The sequence below is a fragment of the Oncorhynchus mykiss genome, chromosome 24, assembly GCF_057628025.1.
Source record: "Oncorhynchus mykiss isolate SJ-2025 chromosome 24, ASM5762802v1, whole genome shotgun sequence".
In the NCBI taxonomy this organism is placed as follows: Eukaryota; Metazoa; Chordata; class Actinopteri; order Salmoniformes; family Salmonidae; genus Oncorhynchus; species Oncorhynchus mykiss.
The window spans coordinates 5,585,017-5,605,777 of NC_143045.1; the positions used below are offsets into that span (position 1 = coordinate 5,585,017).

The 20,761-nt window shown below is 44.0% G+C and overlaps 1 protein-coding gene across 4 annotated transcripts; it reads left to right on the forward strand.

Annotated features, from left to right (window-relative positions):
* Positions 1-1,030: 1,030 nt before the first annotated feature.
* LOC110503305 (transmembrane protease serine 4) lies at positions 1,031-20,082 on the forward strand. 4 transcript variants are annotated; one of them, XM_036961804.2, is made up of 13 exons: positions 1,031-1,692; positions 11,881-11,935; positions 12,097-12,240; positions 12,578-12,730; positions 13,441-13,567; positions 13,752-13,871; positions 14,856-14,899; positions 17,042-17,204; positions 17,579-17,745; positions 18,147-18,242; positions 18,392-18,534; positions 18,748-18,897; positions 19,064-20,082. In XM_036961804.2, the coding sequence occupies exons 3-13, from the start codon at positions 12,129-12,131 to the stop codon at positions 19,073-19,075; spliced, it is 1,287 nt and encodes a 428-aa protein (XP_036817699.2). In that variant the 5' UTR covers positions 1,031-1,692; positions 11,881-11,935; positions 12,097-12,128; the 3' UTR covers positions 19,076-20,082. The 4 variants fall into 4 exon arrangements, 3 of the variants coding, with proteins under 3 accessions (XP_036817699.2, XP_036817698.2, XP_090074274.1); XM_036961803.2 differs by lacking the exon at positions 1,031-1,692 and adding an exon at positions 4,762-5,502; XM_090218148.1 differs by lacking the exon at positions 1,031-1,692 and adding an exon at positions 4,869-5,628.
* Positions 20,083-20,761: the final 679 nt, after the last annotated feature.

A 20,761-nucleotide genomic window follows, 5' to 3' on the forward strand; every position in this document is an offset into this window, starting at 1 on the left:
CTTCTGTTTTAGGTTATTGTCCTGCTGAAAGGTGAATTATTCTCCCAGTTTCTGGCAAAAATGAAGACTGAGTTAGGAAGGAGGCCTGTGTCTTCGTAGTGGCTGGGTGTGTTGACACACCATTCAAAGTGTAATTAATAATGTCACCATGGTCAAAGGGACATTCAATGTCTTTTTTTTTTTTACCCATCTACCAGTAAGTACCCTTCAATACGAGGCATTAGAAAACCTCCCTGGTCTTTGCGGTTTAATCAGTGTTTGAATTGCACTGCCTGACCGAGGGACCTTACAGATAATTGTATGTTTGGTGTACAGAGATGAGGTAGTCATTCAAAAATCATGTTAAAAGCTATTATTGACCACAGAGTTAGCCCCCAGGATAACCCTGTTTACAAAAACAGGGGTTCAGGCAAACGACAGGTCAAGGGGCAGGCAGAGGTCAGTAATCCAGGGCAGTGTCACAAGGTACAGAACAGCAGGCAGGCTCAGGGTCAGGGCAGGGAAAATGGTCAAAACCCAGAAAACTAGAAAACAGGGAATAGACAAACAGAAAACACAGGTATAAATGCACAGTGGAAGATGGGGGAAATTGGTTGTCACCTGGAGGGGGATGGAGGTAACTACAAGACAGTTCAAACAGATCAGGGTGTGACACCGCGCAACTTATCTCGTGGCTCGTTAAGCAAATGTTTACTCCTGCACTTATTTAGGGTCGCCATAACAACGGGGTTGAATACTTATTGACTCAAGAAACTTCAACTTTACATTTTGTATTATTTTTCTTTTGGGGGGGGGGGGGGGGGGGGGGGGGGGGCAGAATTCCACTTTGACATTGTGCGGTATTGTATTAAGGCCTGTGATAGGATTTTATTACATTTAGTACATTTTAAATTCTGGCTGTAACACAACAAAATGTGTAAAAAAAAGACGAGGCACTGTCGACACAGCATTTACACAGAGCTGACGACTGCTGAACGAGACTATTGAGACTGTGTTCCCATCTCTGAGCCCATAGTTACTGATCAATAGTGTTGGCATCGGGGGTAGGGGTCTGACCGTTTACTACATACACCTACACCGCTGTGTATAGAGGGGATACCTTCAGGTGGCAAAGAAAAAGCTTCACAGAGAGAGTATGAGTATTGTGCATGACCTGCCTGTTAACTATTTTAACCTTGACGTTCGACAACTTAAAATGTTATGATCCAATTCCGTTTGAAATCTTCCTCACAGAGCAGTATTTTCCCTGAACTGCTTCCTTATATCCAAAACCTCCAAGCACACAGACAGGAGGTGGTGCGTAACGTGAGAGTGAGAGGACACAACACACTGACCAGAAACGAGTCTGAATATGTTTTTTTTTTTAAACAGAGAGAGAGAGGTGGGATCGCATAAAATGAAGGTTTCTCCCTAGGTAGGCAGGCTTGAGCAACACAAACAATGAGAGAGGGAAGGAAGCAGGAAGAGAGAGTAGATTCTGGCATGTAAAAACCTTATATTCAACATTGTAGTCAAAGGGACAGAGGAGGTGTGGAGAAGTGCAAGCATAGTCAAAGCTCACTTCTACCTCTGCAGTCCTACTACAAGGACCACAAAGACCACCAGGCAAACATCGACTCCAACAACCAGAGACCACCTGATTAGGACCGAGGGTGAAAGACTGACAGTCAATAGTGATCTGGTTAACCTCATGTAAGTGACACAATTTGATCATTTAATTCTTACGATTCTAAGCCGTGGAATGACCATCTTGTTTCAAGATCATTGAGCTCTTTGATTTTGAATTGTAGGTATGCAAATATTTATCAAAAGGTATTTTATTAAATGTTTTATTAAATATATAGCCCATAGAAATGCGTTGAATAGCACATTCATAAAAGACAGTCAAAAAATAAATAATGAGGAATAAGGTCTTGAAGTGTTTGTCCTATATTTAGGAAATATAAGAAAGCTTAGGAATATATATATACAGTGGCTGACATATATATATATATATATATATATATATATAAATAAAGGGGGGTAGGCACAGAACTACCTTCATACTTCCATTATTATCCATTATTTTTTTTACTATAGTACCGTTACCTTCACACTTGTGGGGGTCGTGTTATTGACAGTCCCCCTTTTCCATAGAATGGACATAATAATCTGTAGGCCAAAACGTTCGGACACTACAGATGGTTTTTGTGAGAAGACACATTTTTGGGATGTCTCATGGTCTGACAAACACCGCTGTAGCTCAGCCACCTTCCATGCAAATCCCAAAGGCTGCCACAGATTGCAGACATTTCTAACGTAAAACTGACAGATTTTGATGGGGATTTTTTTATTGTGTTACTTAGATTGATGCACCGGTACGTCAATAGACTCTATGGGGTTCAATAAGCAATGTTGTGTTGTGTATTGTTGTGTATTGCAACCTGGACTCAGGGCTTGACGTAACATAGTAAAATTAAATTCAGGAAACTCCAATTATTGTGATATGTTACGTTTCAAATGGTACATATGGTTCATCCATTTTGTACGATACGTTACAAATTACAATCCGCATGATACGTTACGATTTGCAATTCGTTCAATATTTTATGAATTTCAATTCATATAAAACGTTACGAATTTACAAAATGTATGATATGTTCCGTATTCCAATTTGTGTGGCTGATTAATGTTAAGGTTAGGGTTAAGGTTAGGGTTAGGAGTTAGGTTCAATTGTTAAGGTTAGGCTTTAGGGGAAGGGTTAGATGCAAAGTAGCTAAAAGTGGTAATAAGCTAAAATGCTCAAGTTGTCCTTGATGAACACAAAACATTTGGGTTGTTAGATGTTTACTTATACACCTACCCATTCACCCCGTCCAACCACCCTACTTTTGTTTTTGCAATAAGTAACCTTCTGTCCCGTGTAACCATACCAAACGTAACGTATCATACTAATTTGAGTGTCCCAGATTTACATTTACTATATTACGTCTAGTCTATGAGGCCAGGCTGTGCATTATTGTGCATTTTAGTGTAATGCAATTATGTGGGGGCACCATTGCTTGTGCAGGCCTTATTGTATTTCTATATGAGTGTTGAGAGTGAACAATGGCTGTAGAACCTCATGATGTTTGGTATGTCTGTTTAACAGAAGCCACGCCAGGTCAGGAGAAAACATTGATAAAAATGATATTCGGTAAGAGGATGGTCAATGTCCATTTTGATTGAGCTTGCACTAAGATGTAAATATAGTGATTGTGAGATACTCAAGGTTAGGTATTGGGACACTAAAGCAAACGTAATAAACCACTCCACACAACTATAGAGCCCTGAGGGTAACGTTAGTTCAGCAGTGCCAGTCTGGATAATATTTAACCAATCCCAGACAATTTTGTACAGACTATGCATACATAGTGTACTTGTAAAATGCCGTCCAAATCCCATGAATCGACCTCATGGAAATTGTGTCTGTAATTTAGCTATGCAAATATCCACTGGTCAGGAACACTCACAAGCAGCTAATTTGGTTTGGATAGCTCCTATATGTTGACTGGGTATTTTTGACGGTCAAATCATCTTTGGTTTGACACTGTCAGATACTGTCATTACTGTCACAAATTCACACTCTCTCTCGCTCTGCATCCCTCACTCACTGTCTCTGTCTCCCTCCTTTCCGTGTCTGAACTTTTTTTTTTATCACAGTTGGGTGGCAATAACATGAACAGTTCACGGTGACACGTCGATTTGTACTGTACTATGGAACAGCGTTTTGCTATCTATTGCTGACATATTAACGTCTTATTCAGAAGATATTTGGGTTCGGCGGGGCTTATTTAATGGAGGCGAACTTTGAAACCAATAGAAAGCTCTGCACTTGCATTACTTCCTTGTTCTGAAGTTGGAAAACAGTAGTGTGATGAGAGGGCCAGGGGTCACACCGTGGGTCATCGTGGATTACAATCAGCTTCTGTTCTCAACAGAGGACCATTCTCTTTTATCCTGTCCTCTCTTTGTCTCTCTCTCTCTCTCTAACTGTCCCTCTCTCTTGCTCACTCTCACATAACCTCTCGGACAACGCGAGACCGCATAGGTTCTGCAAAAGTAAACCAGGCAATTTGCACGAACATAGACTGGTTTTTGACTGTGTTGATCCCTTGAGTACATATGTAAACCTTAGGTATGACTCCTTGATGCTTTTGTGTAGCATGACCACAAAACCACAGATCTGTATTGGTAGTCAGAGTTCATTTGTTAGCATTGTTCAATGAGGAAACAGTCGGGCTCACAGTGAAGTAAGTTATTGGGTTATGAATCACTTAGAGTATGCAAGCTGTTAGTAGACATCAAAGGAAAATGGACCTATTGTTGACCATTGACTGGAAGGAAGGAAACATTGAGAACCCAGAAGGAAACGGACCGATTATTTACTCCAGTGACACAATTAAAACATTTCCAGAAATGTCACCTCTGTGCCACACTTAGCCTGAGGGGTGGAGGGATATTATATCAAGCTTTTATGGCAATACGATTGTCAAATCCCCGAGTGAGGAGGGTTTTTGAACAAGGGGAGTTACAGTAGAAAAAACAGTCTCCGTCCCAAAATATGATTGTGATCACGTATGCATTCCTGGGTTATGAGACATATGTCCTCTGGCTCAGAGAGCATCGTCGGACTGGAACTCCGACTGATTCTACAGACTCCTAATTATTCAGTCAAAACAACAGGACAGGACTGGCCCACGCCCTGACCTGAAGGCGACTCACTACACACACCAGGTGCTTGTGTTTGAATGTGTGCGTGCGCGTGTGTACGCCCGCGTGCGCTCTTTGCCCGTCTGCGTGTGTCTGCTCCTGTGTGTCCGCGCTTATTTGTGCACGTGCATTTTTTCATACATTCATGGACGAGAGATAGGGGAACAGAAAAAGAGAGAGAAAGCGCCACCAGATCAGTCGAGCTAGTTTGTGTGAGGAGAGAGATAGAGGAAGTACACATGGAGAGAGAGGAGGGCATAAGGTGTCCTATTACAGATAATGGTTTGGTGTTGTTTGGCGAGCATGGGGCTGGGTCACTCACAACAAATCCCTGTGGATTTCAGCAACACGGATACGCACAGGAACACACCGGCAGTCGCTAATACAGCAGCATACTTTTACAGCAGCAGGGCAAGTTAGGCAGCCTGCAGGACAGATCGAGTTTCGCCGCAGGTGAATTGAGGGACAAAGAACAGGGTTTTGAGAGGGCGAGAGAGAAAGATAGAAAGAGAGAGACAGAGAGAGAGAGAGAGAGAGAGAGAGAGAGAGAGAGAGAGACAGAGAAGGAAGCGAGAATAACCATACGGACCGGCACAGAGTTGTGAGAGGTAAAACTGTGGAGGTAGAGGGAGAGGAGGCACAAGACGAAGGGGAAGGGAGACTCTGTCGAAGGGAGTTCTACTCGCTCCAGAGACCGAAGGGCAGTGCATCCTCTGTACCCTGTGACCTGTGAGTCTGGGCCAGCTGAGAGGGGACTTCAGCACCATGAGTGTGAGTAGAGATGGAGACCACAGTCTGTGAAGATAGGGGATCAGGCCAATCGCCGGTGGAGTATCATCAATCACCTGTCACTCAGCTCTTACTGTGGACTCAATTGTGGTTTACAGGTTCACAGGGGTGAGACTTTAGAGAAAAACTAAACATATGGGATGACATGGCCATGTGTATCTGTCTATGAAAGTACAGTCCGTGTGTTTAGCGAACAATTGTTATATATACAAATAGTCCCTTGCAAAGCAAAGCGATCCTCAAGTGCATTTTAAAGTATTACCATGTTGAAGTTTTAAAGTCTAATTTTGAGGCGACTGTTCTGACAATGTCTAGATTCTTGTGAGATCGATATGTGTGAAATAGACGTAGATTCGGGTTATTGGGATTGTACACGTCTGTAGTTTTTGTGGTCAGCCTGCAGCATTACGTAGGGAAGACGATGTGCCTTGGTGCCAGAAAGACTAAGTGATCAGCGGTCAGTTCGTGTACGGAACTGGTGTGCATTTGCGTGTGTATGCATGAATGTGTCTGTGTGTTTGTTGCTGGAGATTAAAACTCACAAGTAACTTCTCTAAAGGCCTTTCTTGCTCTCTCACATTAAAATGCAATCTGCAAAGGAGAGAGAGCACCTTTGAATACGCCAAGGTGAAACATGCCAAGTGATTTTATCAGTGAAACCTTCTGTGGCCCAGCTCTGCTTCCCTAGGTGCTTCCTCAAATGCAAACTGGGTCTAGTCCCAGTGTTTACTCTACTGCATTAGCCAAATGGGCCAAACTACCTGAACACACCTCTGTCTTGCTCCCTCACAAGCATGTACATCTGCATACATCTGTCTACATGTCACTTCTATATATTTAACTTATCCTCTCTCTCGCTCTCGTTTTCTCTCTCTCTCTTTATCTCTGTCTTTCTCTGCATATTTCTCTCTCTCTCTCGTTCTCTCTCTCTCTCTCTCTCTCTGTGTCTCTGTCTCGCTCTGCATATTTCTCTCTCTCTCTGGGATTTTATTCCACCACACCTTGTAAGTGTATGCCAACTGTTTGTCAAATTGAATTCTTGCAATGAGGTCATCATTGACATACAGCAGATTGTCTGATTCAGGTTTCGGTTGTGCTTTTAGATATGGTGTTGCAAAGTAGGCGATCCTTCAAGATGCACAATGAATGGAGAAGGGCCAGCAGTTAGTGATCTCTTGTTTATATATGGTCTACCCGTCACTAGGAGTCTCTGTTTTCGATAGTTTGCTACGCGCTGTATATTGCTGGTCACCTTTGATGAAACCTTGCAGGCTTTTCTGTTGAGTTTGGTACTGGGCAGTCAGCAGTCAGCTCCAAGATGTGTATAGTCACATGTCAAGTTGAACTGGCTCACCCTCCTCTTCTCCCACCTCTTTCTCTCCTTTCTGCTCGCTCTTTGTAACCATATTTCCTGGTCACACAGCCTGCTGACGTTCACCTAGATACGTTTGTGTTTACAGTACATCTACGTGCAGAGTTCCACCAACCAGCAGCGTCCCTATGACTCATGCAAATCATAAAAGAGTGTTGAATGACACACTCGCACGTCTCTGTGCGTGTGAGCGTGTCATTCAAATCAACATTTCCATACGGTCCGTGTGCACAGGCATGCAATCCCGTGTTGTGTTTAATGCTAATCGTACGGGAGCGATCTCTTTCACTTATCTGCCATTGTCGTTCAACACTTTTCCTAAACGAGTAAGCATTTTCCTTAATGAAAGACTGGTACCATACCCTGTAGCCGTCCAAATTATGTTTATATAATGGAAGATTATACAGTATGTGAATCAAATATCTATATGAAATTAGCTTTTTCGGTAAACTTGTGTTCTCTGGTCTTACTGTTGTGTTACATGTGGAAGAACTCCAAGGCAAGTTGAACGCAAACCCATGTCTAGCAGTTACTTCATTTGAGGCTTTACCATAGGACGCTTACAGTCAGGCACAGTGTGTCCGCCTCTCTGACACACACAGCCCCCCTCCCCATTTTGTTATGCTACAGCCTTCTTCTAAAATGTATTTAAAAAATAAATAATAATCCCATCAATCTACACACAATACCTCGTAATGACAAAGCAAAAACAGGTTTTTAGAAATGTTTGCAAATGTATACAACAGATACCTTACTTACATAAGTATTCAGACCCTTTTGCTATGGTACTCTATATTGAGCTCAGGTGCCTCCCGTTTCCATTGATCATCCTTCAGATGTTTCTACAACTTGATTGGAGTCAATTCAATTGATTGGACATGATTTGAAAAAAGCACAAACCTGTCTATATAAGGTCCCAAAGTTGACAGTGCATGCCGGAGCAAAAACCAAGCCATGTGGTCAAAGGAATTGTCCGTAGAGCTCCGAGACAGGATTGTGTCGTGGCACCGATCTGGTTAAGGGTACCAAAAAATGTCTGCAGCATTGAAGGTCCCCAAGAACACAGTGGCCTTCATCATTCTAAAATTAAGTTTGGAACCGACAAGACTCTTCCTGGAGCTGGCCACCCGGCCAAACTGAGAAATTGGGAGAGAAGGGCCTTGGTCAGAGAAGTGACCAAGAACGCAATGGTCACAATCAAAGCGCTACAGAGTTCCTCTGTGGAGATGGGAGAACCTTCCAGTAGGACAACCATCTGCAGCACTCCACCAATCAGGCCTTTATGGTAGAGTGGCCAGACGGAAGCCACACCTCGGTTAAAGGCACATGACAGCCTGCTTGGAGTTTGCCAGAAGGCACCTAAAGGACTCTCAGATCATGAGAAACAATATTTTCTGGTGTGATGAAATCAAGATTGGAGGAAAATTGGCATCATCCCTATGGTGAAGCACGGTGGTGGCAGAATCATGCTGTGGGGATGTTTTTTAGCGGTCAGGACTGGGAGACTAGTCAGGATCGAGAGAAAAATGAACAGAGAAAAGTACAGAGGGATCTTTGATGAAAACCGGGTCCAAAGCTCACAGGAACTCAGACTGGGGCGAAGGTTCATTTTCCAACAGGACAACGACCCTAAGCACACAGCCAAGACAACACAGGAGTGGCTTCTGGACAAGTCTCTGAATGTCCTTGAGTGGCCCAGCCAGAGCCCGGACTTGAACCCGATCAAACATCTCTGGAGAGACCTGAAAATAGCTTTGCAGCGACACTCCCCATCTAACCTGACATAGCTTGAGTATGTCTGCAGAGACGAATGGGAGAAACTCCCCAAATACAGGTGTGGCAAGCTTGTAGCGTCATACCCAAGAAGACTCAAGACTGCATTCATTGCCAAAGGTGTTTCAACAAAGTACTGAGTAAACTGTCTGTATACTTATGTTGTAAATGTAATATTTCAGTTTTTATTTTTAATACATTTGCAAATATTTCTAAAAACCTGTTTTTGCTTTGTCTTTATGGGTGTGTAGATTGATAAGGGGGAAAAACAATTGTATCCATTTTCAAATAAGGCTGTAACGTTTCTGAACGTTTCTGTCCGACTTCTCTTTTTCTACGAAGTTGAAGTTGTTTTGTTGTTCTTCTCCTCTATGTTGGTAGATCCCTCTGTTTTAGTTTCCAGATTTAGACCCGTCTCCATGGAGAATAGACAGGAAGACTTGATGCAAATGATGGGATTTCACTGGAAGCTGATTTGTGAAAATAGGGGACGTTGTATATGAATACCACTTGAGAATGGCTCACTACCATGTTGCTTGATGTCAACATATACAGCGCAAAAAGATTCACCTCCCTTGGCGTTTTTTCGAGTTTGTTTCATTAGAGCCTGTAATTTAAATGCATTTCTATTTGGATTTCATGGAATGGACATACACAAAAAAAGTCCACATTTGTGAAGAAAAAAACAATTGTTTAAAAAAATTCAGAAAAAAAAGTAAAACGGAAAAGTGGTGCGTGCATATGTATTCACCCCCTTTGCTATGAAGTCCCTAAATAAGAACTGGTGCAACCATTTACCTTCAGTAGTCACATAATTAGTTAAATAAAGTCCACCTGTGTGCAATCTAAGTGTCACATGATCTCTCACATGATCTCAGTATATATATATATACACCTGTTCTGAAAGGCCCCATAGTCTGCAACAATACTAAGCAAGGGGCACCACCAAGCAAACGGCACCATGAAGACCAAGGAGCTCTCCAAACAGGTCAGGGACAAAGTTGTGGAGAAATACAGATCAGGGTTGGGTTGGGCTATAAAACAATATCTGAAACGTTGAACATCCCATAGAGCACCATTAAATCCATGATTAAAAAATGGAAAGAATAGGGCATCACAACAAACCTGCCAGGCCACCCACCAAAACTCATGAACCAGGCAAGGAGGGCATTAATCAGAGAGGCAACAAAGAGACCAAAGATAACCCTAAAGGAGCTGCAAAGCTTCACAGCAGAGATTGGAGTATCTTTCCATAGGACCACTTTAAGCCATACACTCCACAGAGCTGGGCTTTACGGAAGAGTGACCAGAAAAAAATAAGCAAAGATGTTTGGAGTTCGCCAAAGGCATGTATATGGAAGACAGTACTCTGGTCAGATGAGACTAAAAGTGAGCTTTTTAGCCATCAAGGAAAACACTATGACTGGCGAAAAACCCAACACCTCTCATCACCCCGAGAACACCATCCCCATAGTGAAGCATGTTGTGGGGATGTTTGTCATTGGCAGGGACTGGGAAACTGGTCAGAATTGAAGGAATGATGAATGGCGCTAATTACAGGGAAATTCAGTTTTAGTCTTCCAGAGATTTGAGACTGGGACGGAGGTTCACCTTCCCAGCAGGACAATGACAATAAGCATACTGCTAAAGCAACACTCGAGCAGTTTAAGGGGAAACATTTACATGTCTTGGAATGGCCTAGTCAAAGCACAGACCTCAATCCTATTGAGAATCTGTGGTATGACTTAAAGATTGCTGTACACCAGCAGAACTCTTCCAACTTGAAGGTGCTGGAGCAGTATTGCCTTGAAGAATGGGCAAAAATACCAGTGGCTAGATGTGCCAAGCTTATAGAGACATACTTTATAGAGACCTGCAGCTGTAATCGCTGCAAAAGGCGGCTCTACAAAGTATTGACATTGGGGGAGTGAATAGTTATGCACGCTCAAGTTTTCTGTTTGTTTTTGTCTTATTTCTTGTTTGTTTCGCAATAAAAAATATTTTGCATCTTCAAGTGGTAGGCATGTTGTGTAAATCAAATGATTACAACCCTCCCAAAAATCTATTTTAATTCCAGGTTGTAAGGCAACAAAATAAGAAAAATGCCAAGGGGGTGAATACTTTCACAAGCCACTGTACCAATAAAAAAACTAAAAGAAGTCTTTTTGGATTTGGGATTTAATGGTATAATCTGTAAACAAAAGCACAGAACTGTAAATACAGAAGACCAGCAGCAGGTAAGAACTGTGTTTACCCAGCCACTAAGAGCCCTGTCCCTCCCTATAGCAACCACTTTCCTTGTCCCTCCGTCAGTGTCCCTCCGTCAGTGTCCCTCCGTCAGTATGACCCTCCATATCTGCGGGATGGCGTATTGTATGGGAAGCCATATTAGGACAGCCTCAGTCTCAGCAGGACTTGAGTTCGCTGTTGCTCAGCGTGTCAGGAAGGACCAGGTGACAGTCTGCAGACTTTACACGTAGTGTATTAGTCTGGTGACAGATTTGTACAGTATTTGTGCCGCCAGTTGGAGAGATCTGACTAAACAGCCAGTACTGTAGATACCTAACAGACTGCTTGAGAGGCCTGTCATTGGTACTTTGGGATGTTGTTGCTTTCGGGTCGTGACGGTTGTTTCACCAGTCGTCAGGTGGTTTCATCCACCGGGGTAATGACCTATGACTCATGACAGCTATGATGGCAGGTACTTGCGTTGTTGTACAACTGAACAATTATATAATCATGAACACAGTGTCATTTAGAGAACAGTAAAGCCTGGGCAGAGCTGTCAATTGCATAACTTTAATTAAGTAATCTATAGCTTGACTCATTATATTACTGTGTGTATATAACATGCTCCACCATTTAAGATCTATTGTCCTTAAATGGAGTGGAATCGAACAGCGTAAAGCAACTACATAAAGAGCAGAGAGCCACACCTGAGCCTGTGTCATATGACTGTCTCTGTCTCTGTGTCGGACCGGGCCTTGGAATTGTGCCCACAGCACTAGGCGTGACAGTCAAACACAACCTTGTGATGGGAGGCACACTGTGTTTTGTGTGTGTGCTCCTGATCCAATCTGTCATGCCTCCCCTTCTCTCGGCCCGAGAACCTCACACTCGTACACACTGTCACACATTCTGCACTGAGCACAGTAAGATTCCCTTTGTCTCATTCACTGTCCTCTCTCTCTCTCTCTCTCTCTCTCTCTCTCCAGACTGACACCTGGCTCGCTGAAGAAAGCAATAGACCATTAAATCCTAGACAACAAGGTAAGCCATTGTTGTGGAATTGATACATTTTGAAATAATATTGCACAAGTACCGAATACTATGCAATGTCATACTGTCCAATTATGCTTTAGTTGCACGTGTCTACGTTTGAAATAGCTACAAAATGCTGATTGCTCTGTCTCTATCTTCCTCTCTCTCAGTTGTAGTGCGGCCTGGTCGGAAAAGAAAAGTCATGACGGCGCCGAACTCCCAGAAAGGGAAGTCCTCATCGAGGAAGAGGGTCCTGATCACCGTGTTGATGGTACTGGTAGTGCTGGGGATCCTGGTCACGGCTGGATACTTCAGTGAGTCCAGCTTCAACACCCATCATACCTGCATCCCAAACGGCACCCTGTTCCCTACGTAGTAGGGATCAAGAGTAGCGCAGTCAAAAGTAGTGCAATATGTAGGGAATAGGGTGCCGTTTGGGACTCAAGCCCACCTCTGCACCCTCTCCCAGCCTTTGCTAACACAAGACATACTAGTACTTTACCCCCTCTGTGCAAATGCTCAATGATTCACAATCAAACAGTAGCGAGAATGTTTCATTTCAGTCGCCAAACCATATTATTTCAAGAACCTGTATCTGTCTTCTGTACTCTCTCCTCCTTTCACCCCCCACCCCTTCCATTTTGTCCCCAGTCGCACAGCTGATCAACAGTAAGTACTTTTTCTGCTCCCGGTCTGTGAAGTTCATTCCCCTGGACAAAGCGTGTAATGGGATGGCGGACTGTTCAGGAGGAGAGGACGAGCTCACCTGTGTGACCAACATGACGGTCAACACTACCTTTCCAGGTAAACACACACACACATGCACAAACACACAAGCATGCATACATGTACACACACACACGGACAGGTACTCACACACACCACTCCATCTATACATCTTTATACATCTGTCTCTGTGTCAATTCTATATGTTTCCTCTCATTCTTATTCTCACTCACTCACTCACTCACTCACTCACTCACTCACTCACTCACTCACTCACTCACTCACTCACTCACTCACACACTCACACTCTCTCTCTCTCTCTCTCTCTCTCTCTTTGTCACTCTCTCTCTCTTTGTCACTCTCTCCCTCTTTGTCACTCTCTCTCTCTCTCTCTCTCTCTCTCTCTTTGTCTCTCTCTCTCTCTCTCTCTCTCGCTCTCTTTGTTTCTCTCTCTCTCTCGCTCTCTGTCTCTCTCTCTCTCTCTCTCTCTCTGTCTGTCTCTCTCTCTCTCTCGCTCTCTCTCTCTCTCGCTCTCTCTCTCTTTCTTTGTCACTCTCTCTCTCTCTCTCTCTCTCTCTTTGTCACTCTCTCTCTCTCTCTTTGTCACTCTCTCTCTCTCTTTGTCACTCTCTCTCTCTCTCTCTCTTTGTCACTCTCTCTCTCTCTCTTTGTCTCTCTCTCTCTCTCTTTGTCTCTGTCTCTCTCTTTGTCACTCTCTCTCCCTTTGTCTCTCTCTCTCTCTCTCTCTCTCTCTTTGTCTCTCTCTCTCTCATCATTTCTCTGTGCAGTGCGTCTGGTCTCTGAGCAGAGTGTTCTCCAGATCTACAGTGCCGGGACAGGATGGAGGAGTGTGTGTAGTGAGGACTGGACCCAGCAACACACAGAGAAAGCCTGTCAACAGCTGGGCTACACCTAGTGGGTCTCCTCCCAACCTCACTCACTCACTCACTCACTCACTCACTCACTCACTCACTCACTCACTCACTCACTCACTCACTCACTCACTCACCTAGCAGCTTAGCTACAGTTTCCCCCTTAACATATTCAGTTTCTCTTAAATGTCTTTAAAATATCTCTCCGTCTCCACTCGTTCCCACAGTAAACCCGTCAGTAGTACCATCTCAGTGAGGAACTTGTCCTCGTCCCTGAAGACAGGACCGTTCTCAGGGGTCAGGGTCGCAGCCGAAACCACGCCCATTTACCAGACTGTCATTGACCGGTAAGCATTAGAAGCCGGGTGGTAATTGAGCCTGTTAACGTGGTGTGACTCTACTGTGTTCTGACGCTCACTCGGACACTTTCCAGCTGTGAGATTCAGTTTCAACAGAAAGGAGAACGGAATCAGTAAAAATATACACAGTTCCTTGGTATCAAATACGGTTGGATAATTATCTTAATAAATGGAGAATTGAAACAGGTCTAAATGAATGATCCCACTTTGGGTACTTCTGTCTGTACTCCTCCTATGGTACTTGTCTTATTTTCGCCAGGCCATAATTGTAAACAGTCATTTGTTCTGTATTGAACCGCCTTGTAAAATAAAAGTTGAATAAAAGTCAATGACTATATTGACCATGCAGCTATGCCTGCATCACTGTTGCACTGTTCACTATGTAGTGTTACTGTTGGTCCACGCCCATCCCCCTGCCACTGTTTGTAGTAAGATGGCTAGTTCGGCTCAGGCAGATGTGACATGCCAAATAGAAGGCATGAATGCCACTCATGACAGATTGGATGGCACCACCATGTCTGTTTACTCTAAAACAGCCAAAGGAACTGGAAAAACAGGTCCTCTTTTTTTTATTTTCTTCTGCTTCCTTTTCTTGTCTCTCTCTCTACTTGTGACGTGTACAACTGAGTCATTGTTACGCACACTCTCCAACTCCCAGCGTACACGTTACAGTCATCTCTCGAGAGAGAGAGACGTGTGTTTCTGACTGTGCAATGCTCTCTGTTTTTCTGACACAAACCATTTAGGAGTTTCTGTTCTTTCCCCGTCCTTGTTTCCGTAATTAGAGGAAACAAGAAGTACGAGTATGTGATGTCTGACTGACACTAAACCAACACTGAAGATTAACTCTGGAATCTGTCTCAATGTCGACCTATGATGTTTGGTAGTCGCGTTTTGAATGTGTTTCTATGCACACCACATGGGATGTGTGTATGTACTCTGTGTTGAATTCCCCTCTCTGTTTGATTCCAGCCAGGTGTGTAACTCAGGATCTGTGATCTCCCTGACCTGCTCCGGTAAGCCTCTGCCTCTGATGCCCAGCCTCACACTGCAGTGCATTCGGAAAGTAGTCACGACCCCTTGACTTGATGTCACGTTACAGCAAGGGTGGGCAATTCCTGTCCTCGAGGGTCATACCTGACTCCAATAATCACCAAATCATGAGCTTCAGTTTAGAATGCAATTTGATTAATCGGCTGTGTTTGCTAGGAAAAGTGGTCGAAAATGTGACCCTCGAGGACTGGAGTTGACCACCCCTGCGTTACAACAGTATTCTAAAATGGATTGAATAAAATAATTCCTCGACAATCTACACACAATACTCCATAACAACAAAGTGAAAACAGGTTTGTAGACATTTTTGCACATTTATTAAAAATAAAAAACAAATACCTTATTTACATAAGTATTCAGAGCCTTTGCTATGAGACTGAAAATGGAGTTCAGGTGCATCCTGTTTCACCTGTGGTAAATCCAATTGATTGGACGTGATTTGGAAAGACACACACCTGTCTATATAAGGTCCCACAGTTGACAGTACATTTCTGAGCAAAAACCAAGCCACAAGGTTGAAGGAATTGTCCGTAAAGCTCTGAGACAGGATTGTGTCGAGGCACAGATCTGGGGAAGGGTACCAAAACATGTCTGTATCATTGAAGTTCCCCAGAAACACAGTTTGCGCCATCATTCTTAAATGGAATAAAATTGGAACCACCAACACTCTTCCTGGAGCTGGCCGCCTGGACAAACTGAGACATCAGGGGAGAAGGGCATTGGTCAGAGAGATCACCAAGAAACCGATGGCCACTCTAACAGAGCTCCAGAGTTCCTCTGTGGAGATGGTAGAACCTTCCAGTAGGACAACAATCTCTGCAGCATTTCACCAATCAGGCCTTTATGGTAGAGTGACCAGATGGAAGCCACTCCTCAGTAAAAGGACCATCACAGCCCTCTTGGAGTTTGCCAGAAGGCACCTAAAGTACTCTCAGACCATGGAAAAACAATTATCTGGTCTGATGAAACCAAGATAGAATTATTTGGACTGATTGCCAAGCGACACGTCTGGAGGAAACCTGGCACCATTCCTACAGTCAAGCATGGCAGTGGCAGCATCATGCTGTGGGGATGTTTTTTTAGCTGCGGGGACCGGGAGACTAGTCAGGATCGAGGAAAATATGAACCCAGCAAAATACAGAGAGATCTTTGATGAAAACCTGAGTTCTCAGGACCTCAGACTGGGGCGAAGGTTCACCGTCCAACAGGACAACAACCCTAAGCACACAGCCAAGACAACGCAGGAGTGGCTTCAGGACAAGTCTCTGAATGCCCAAGTGTGGCCAAGCCAGAGCCCGGACTTGAACCCGATCAAACATCTCTGGAAAGACCTGAAAATATTTGTGCAGCAATTCTCCCCATCTTATCTGACAGAGCTTGAGAGAATATGCAGTGAAGAATGGGAGAAACTCCCCAAATACAGGTGTACCAAGCTTGTAGCGTCATACCCAAGACAACTCGAGGCTAATGGCTGCCAATGGTGTTTCAACAAAGTACTGAGTAAAGGGGCTGAATACTTCTGTAAATGTGAAATGTCTGTTTTTTATTTGTAATACATTTGTAAAAATATTGTGTGTAGATTGATAAGGAAAATGAACTATTGAATCCGTTTTAGAATAGTAACCTGTAACCTGTAACAAACAAAATGTGGAAAAAGTCAAGGGGTCTGATTACTTTCCGAATGCACTTTGTCACCTTCCTCTCCCACTCTACTGGACTCCCCCACTCTTTCCCCCGACTGATCATTGGTAAAAGACTTGAGTGATATTTATCATCCAAGTTCTCTAGGAATTGAGTTATACAAGAGATAGCAACAGAAAGACTGACACACAGAGACAGACAGATAGGTTCGGACTACAATCTCCATCTCCGACAGTGATGGAGAGTGCAGGCAAACATGACAGGATCCAAGCAACAAGCCACTTTGTAAAGGGTCCGTGCTAGATTGAGTGTGTTACTTAACTAACAGGTAGCAACGCTAACTGCCAAAGTTCTAATTTGCGTTTTACCCCACTGCCAATTCTATATTTTCTCGTCAAACTACCTTTGCGTACAAGGCAACTTCTGTACTTTACTAAACTGTCTTTCCCCTGTGTGTGTGTCAGACTGTGGAGAGCGGGGGAGATCGGACCGTATCGTGGGGGGTGTGGATGCATCTATAGAAGAGTGGCCGTGGCAGGTGAGCCTGCAGCAGAACGGACAACACACCTGTGGAGGGTCACTGGTGTCACCGCGCTGGGTCGTCACAGCAGCGCATTGCTTCTCTGGGTCAGTACCACTGGACACCCAATAGGGTGGCAGGTAGCCTAGCGTTTAAGAGCGTTGGGCCAGTAACCGGAAAGCTGCTGGTTCGAATCCCTGAGCCAACTAGGTGAAAAATGAGTTGATGTGCCCTTGAGCAAGGCACTTAACCCTAATTGCTGTCTGCTAAATTACAAAAATGTAAAATCACATACACCCTAGAATGTGTGCGTATCCACTCTGGATATCTACAGCTAGCTTAACCAGACATAAACGATTTAACTCTGACCGTCCAATGTGGAAACTCCCATAAAGTAAGCAATCGTATACTATGCTTAAGCATCTAGAGACAGAGGTTCTGCTGTTAACTCCTGTACCTCATCCCTCTCCTGGTCCTACAGTAGTAAGAAAGAGCTGAGTCGCTGGCAGGTGGTGTCTGGGAGGACATACATGGGCACCCTGGGAGGCTCATATGTAGACAGGATCATACTGAACGGACAATACAACGCAGCCCGCAACGACTACGACCTGGCCATGATGAGGCTGACCAAACCCATCACTGTAGGAAGTATGTCCCCAACGTGACATTTTAGCAACGCACAGACTGTGGTACTGAATTTGCTGGACAGTTCCCGGTTTCTCAAAGGCTAGACATAACAAAAGCCCCACATCCACCTATTCTTGTTTTGAATTGACTTAACACAAAGAACATTTCCCAGCACTCTCAAAATGAATGCTAAAGCACTACATAATGACATGGAAATATCTACTCGTAAAAGCAGTTCGATTCCAGGAAGAGAGAATGCATTCATGGTAGATTCTGACCTCTAGTGGCCAATTTATCAAACTGTCAATTTCAATGAGTCTTGCAGCATGGGACATCCCTCTAGGGAAATACTGTATATTTAGACTGTAATGAGAGTAGACTGTGATTGATTTATGTCATTAAAGTTCTGTTTCCTCCACCAGACTCTCGTCGGCCCGTGTGTTTGCCCCCTAAGAACCTGGGACTGAAGGCAGGAGACACTATGACGGTGACAGGCTGGGGCTACCTGGAGGAGAAGGGTGAGCACAGAGCAAACAAAACTTGCCTTTCTATTACCCTCTTCATCTCTATCCAACAAGCACACATGCTCAAAGTGATTCTCACAGAATGTTAGTAGTCACTTTCTCCTCTTCTCCTTCTCATCCCTCTGTCACCTTTTCTCTCTCAGGTAAAGTGTCTCCTGTCCTCCAGAAGGCTACCCTTCCCCTTATAGACAGCGCTCAGTGCTCCAGTCCCACTGTCTACGGTTCCTCAATCACTTCCAGGATGCTTTGCGCTGGTTACCTGAAGGGCAAAGTGGACGCATGTCAGGTACGAAGTGGAATGTTCGCTTTGCGAAAAACAGAAGAGAGACTAAGATAGATTTTGGCGTGAATACGTTGATGGACTCGTCCTGTAAGAAAACAAAACGCGAAGACCTTATGACACTCTGTCGAGTATCCACCCTCAACTTTGGCAGTTGCCATATGTGTATAGTGCGTAATTCCGGGGTACCTAATGCCATTGTTGGGTCATGTGTTGTAGGGAGACAGTGGTGGTCCTCTTGTGTACCTGTCAGAACAATGGCAGCTGGTGGGGGTGGTGAGCTGGGGGATCGGCTGTGCCAGAGAGGGTCGACCAGGGGTCTACTGTAACGTGGACGATATGCTCAACTGGATCCACACTGTCATGGAGGTATGTAATATATGTCTGTTCATGCAGGAGAGGCAAGGAGCTAGTGCATTTCAGTAGTGTTTCTTTGCACTTTGTTCTATGTAAAGTCTAGATGAGGTATGCTGCTGCCCTGATAGTGTGTTTTACACAATGTAATGGTTTGACCATGTGTACTTTATTGTTCTAGAAAAACCCTTGAAGCCTCAAACCATGACCAAGAGGCTCTATCGCGTTGGGCTACCCGAATTTCAGCGGATCTACATAGTGCTCTGTCATGGGAATAGAAGAGGAATCCTCTTCAAAGTGCAATTTTAAAACCCCTACAACAATACATAACTCAAACCAACACGCACACACATGCCCGCACACTCAGATAGGCACAAAAGTGCACCGACGCAAACACACTTGCACTCCTTGTTTACTATAGCAGGTTATTCACAGAGTGGCTTGTGCCATTTTTTAGGTATCTCAGGGACCACTGACGTGGCAGTGTAAGACGGACAGTCGGTCTGGGGCCGCGTCCCAAACGGCACCCTATTGCCTTTTTAAAGTGCACGACTTTTGATCAGAACACTCGGGTGAAAGTGGTGCACTGTCAAGGGAATAGGGGTCCATTTGGGACGAAGCCTGGGCTTTTCACATGGCTGAGCACTTGAGACAGGACTCTCACCAAGTGCCCCTGCCGTCTCTCTTGGTCAACGAGGTGGCGAGAAGACTCTCCATGGGTGAAATGTCTTCATGAAAATATGTGTAGATAAAGTATATGTGCCATGCAGGTGAAAATGTGCATTTTTAACCAAATGTTAAATGAGTATGGGTGCTGTGACGTGACGTGAAGCTCTCTTCATAGTATATGTCAATGGAGGGGTCATTAGTCTCATCGAAATACCGTGCTGTAAATCCCATCATGGATTCACTTGTGCACTTTCAGGTGGTCAGATTCACGGTCTGCCAATAGACTTCCAGTGTGCAATTGGAATAATCCCTACAATATGCACATTTGCAAGGTTCTGATTAATGACGTGTTTTTTTTGTTGTTGTTGACATTGTGAACATTTCCTTTCTTTGTATAGCTGTACATATTGTATTACGACGCAGACGTTGTTGTCTGTGTAAGATCAGAATGTCTGTATTGCACACGTTGTTGGTATGTTTTATAAAGGGATGCCTGTGTTAAATAAATGATCAGATTGGGATGAACTTTGAGGAATTGGATGTCTCGGAAGTATGTGACTGTAATGATTAAACCCTGTATTCATGACGTGTAAGCCTGAGTCATCCAGTTGGCTATATGGGGAAGTTACAAGACAGTAGTGACAGTCAAGTTACTCCACAGCCTCAGCAACAGACAGACACAAATACGACAATAATTCCTTTTATGCAAACCTTTATTTCATATATATATATATATATATATATATGTACTTGTTTTCTACAATCCAGAGAGAAAAAAATGATTGAGGTGCATAGTTATGAGAGGGGAGAATGTGGGACATTACTACAGAGACATATTAAGGGGAGTTGCACATTCACTTTATAGTTCAACGAAGCGTCTTGTTGGAGACCGAGGGAGTTGAGTTGGGTCAGTCATGGACTGCCTCACAGTAAGTGGGTGAGTATGTTTTGGTGGGTAAGAGGGCGAGCTGTTTTCTTCAGCACGAGCCACATTATAGCCCTCATACTCAGCTTGGGCTTGACAGTGGTCGTTACAATTTAGCAAGACATTATGGAAGTACAGCACTTGTAGTGCACTTAGTCATCAGTTAGGGTGATATTGCCACTTGAGTCCATTCAAGCCTGGCCGTGTAGCGACTACTACCCACAGGCAGTAAACGCAGTGGGTGAGGCCAGTGAGGGAGTGAAAACAGCCCCTCCTCAGAACCCT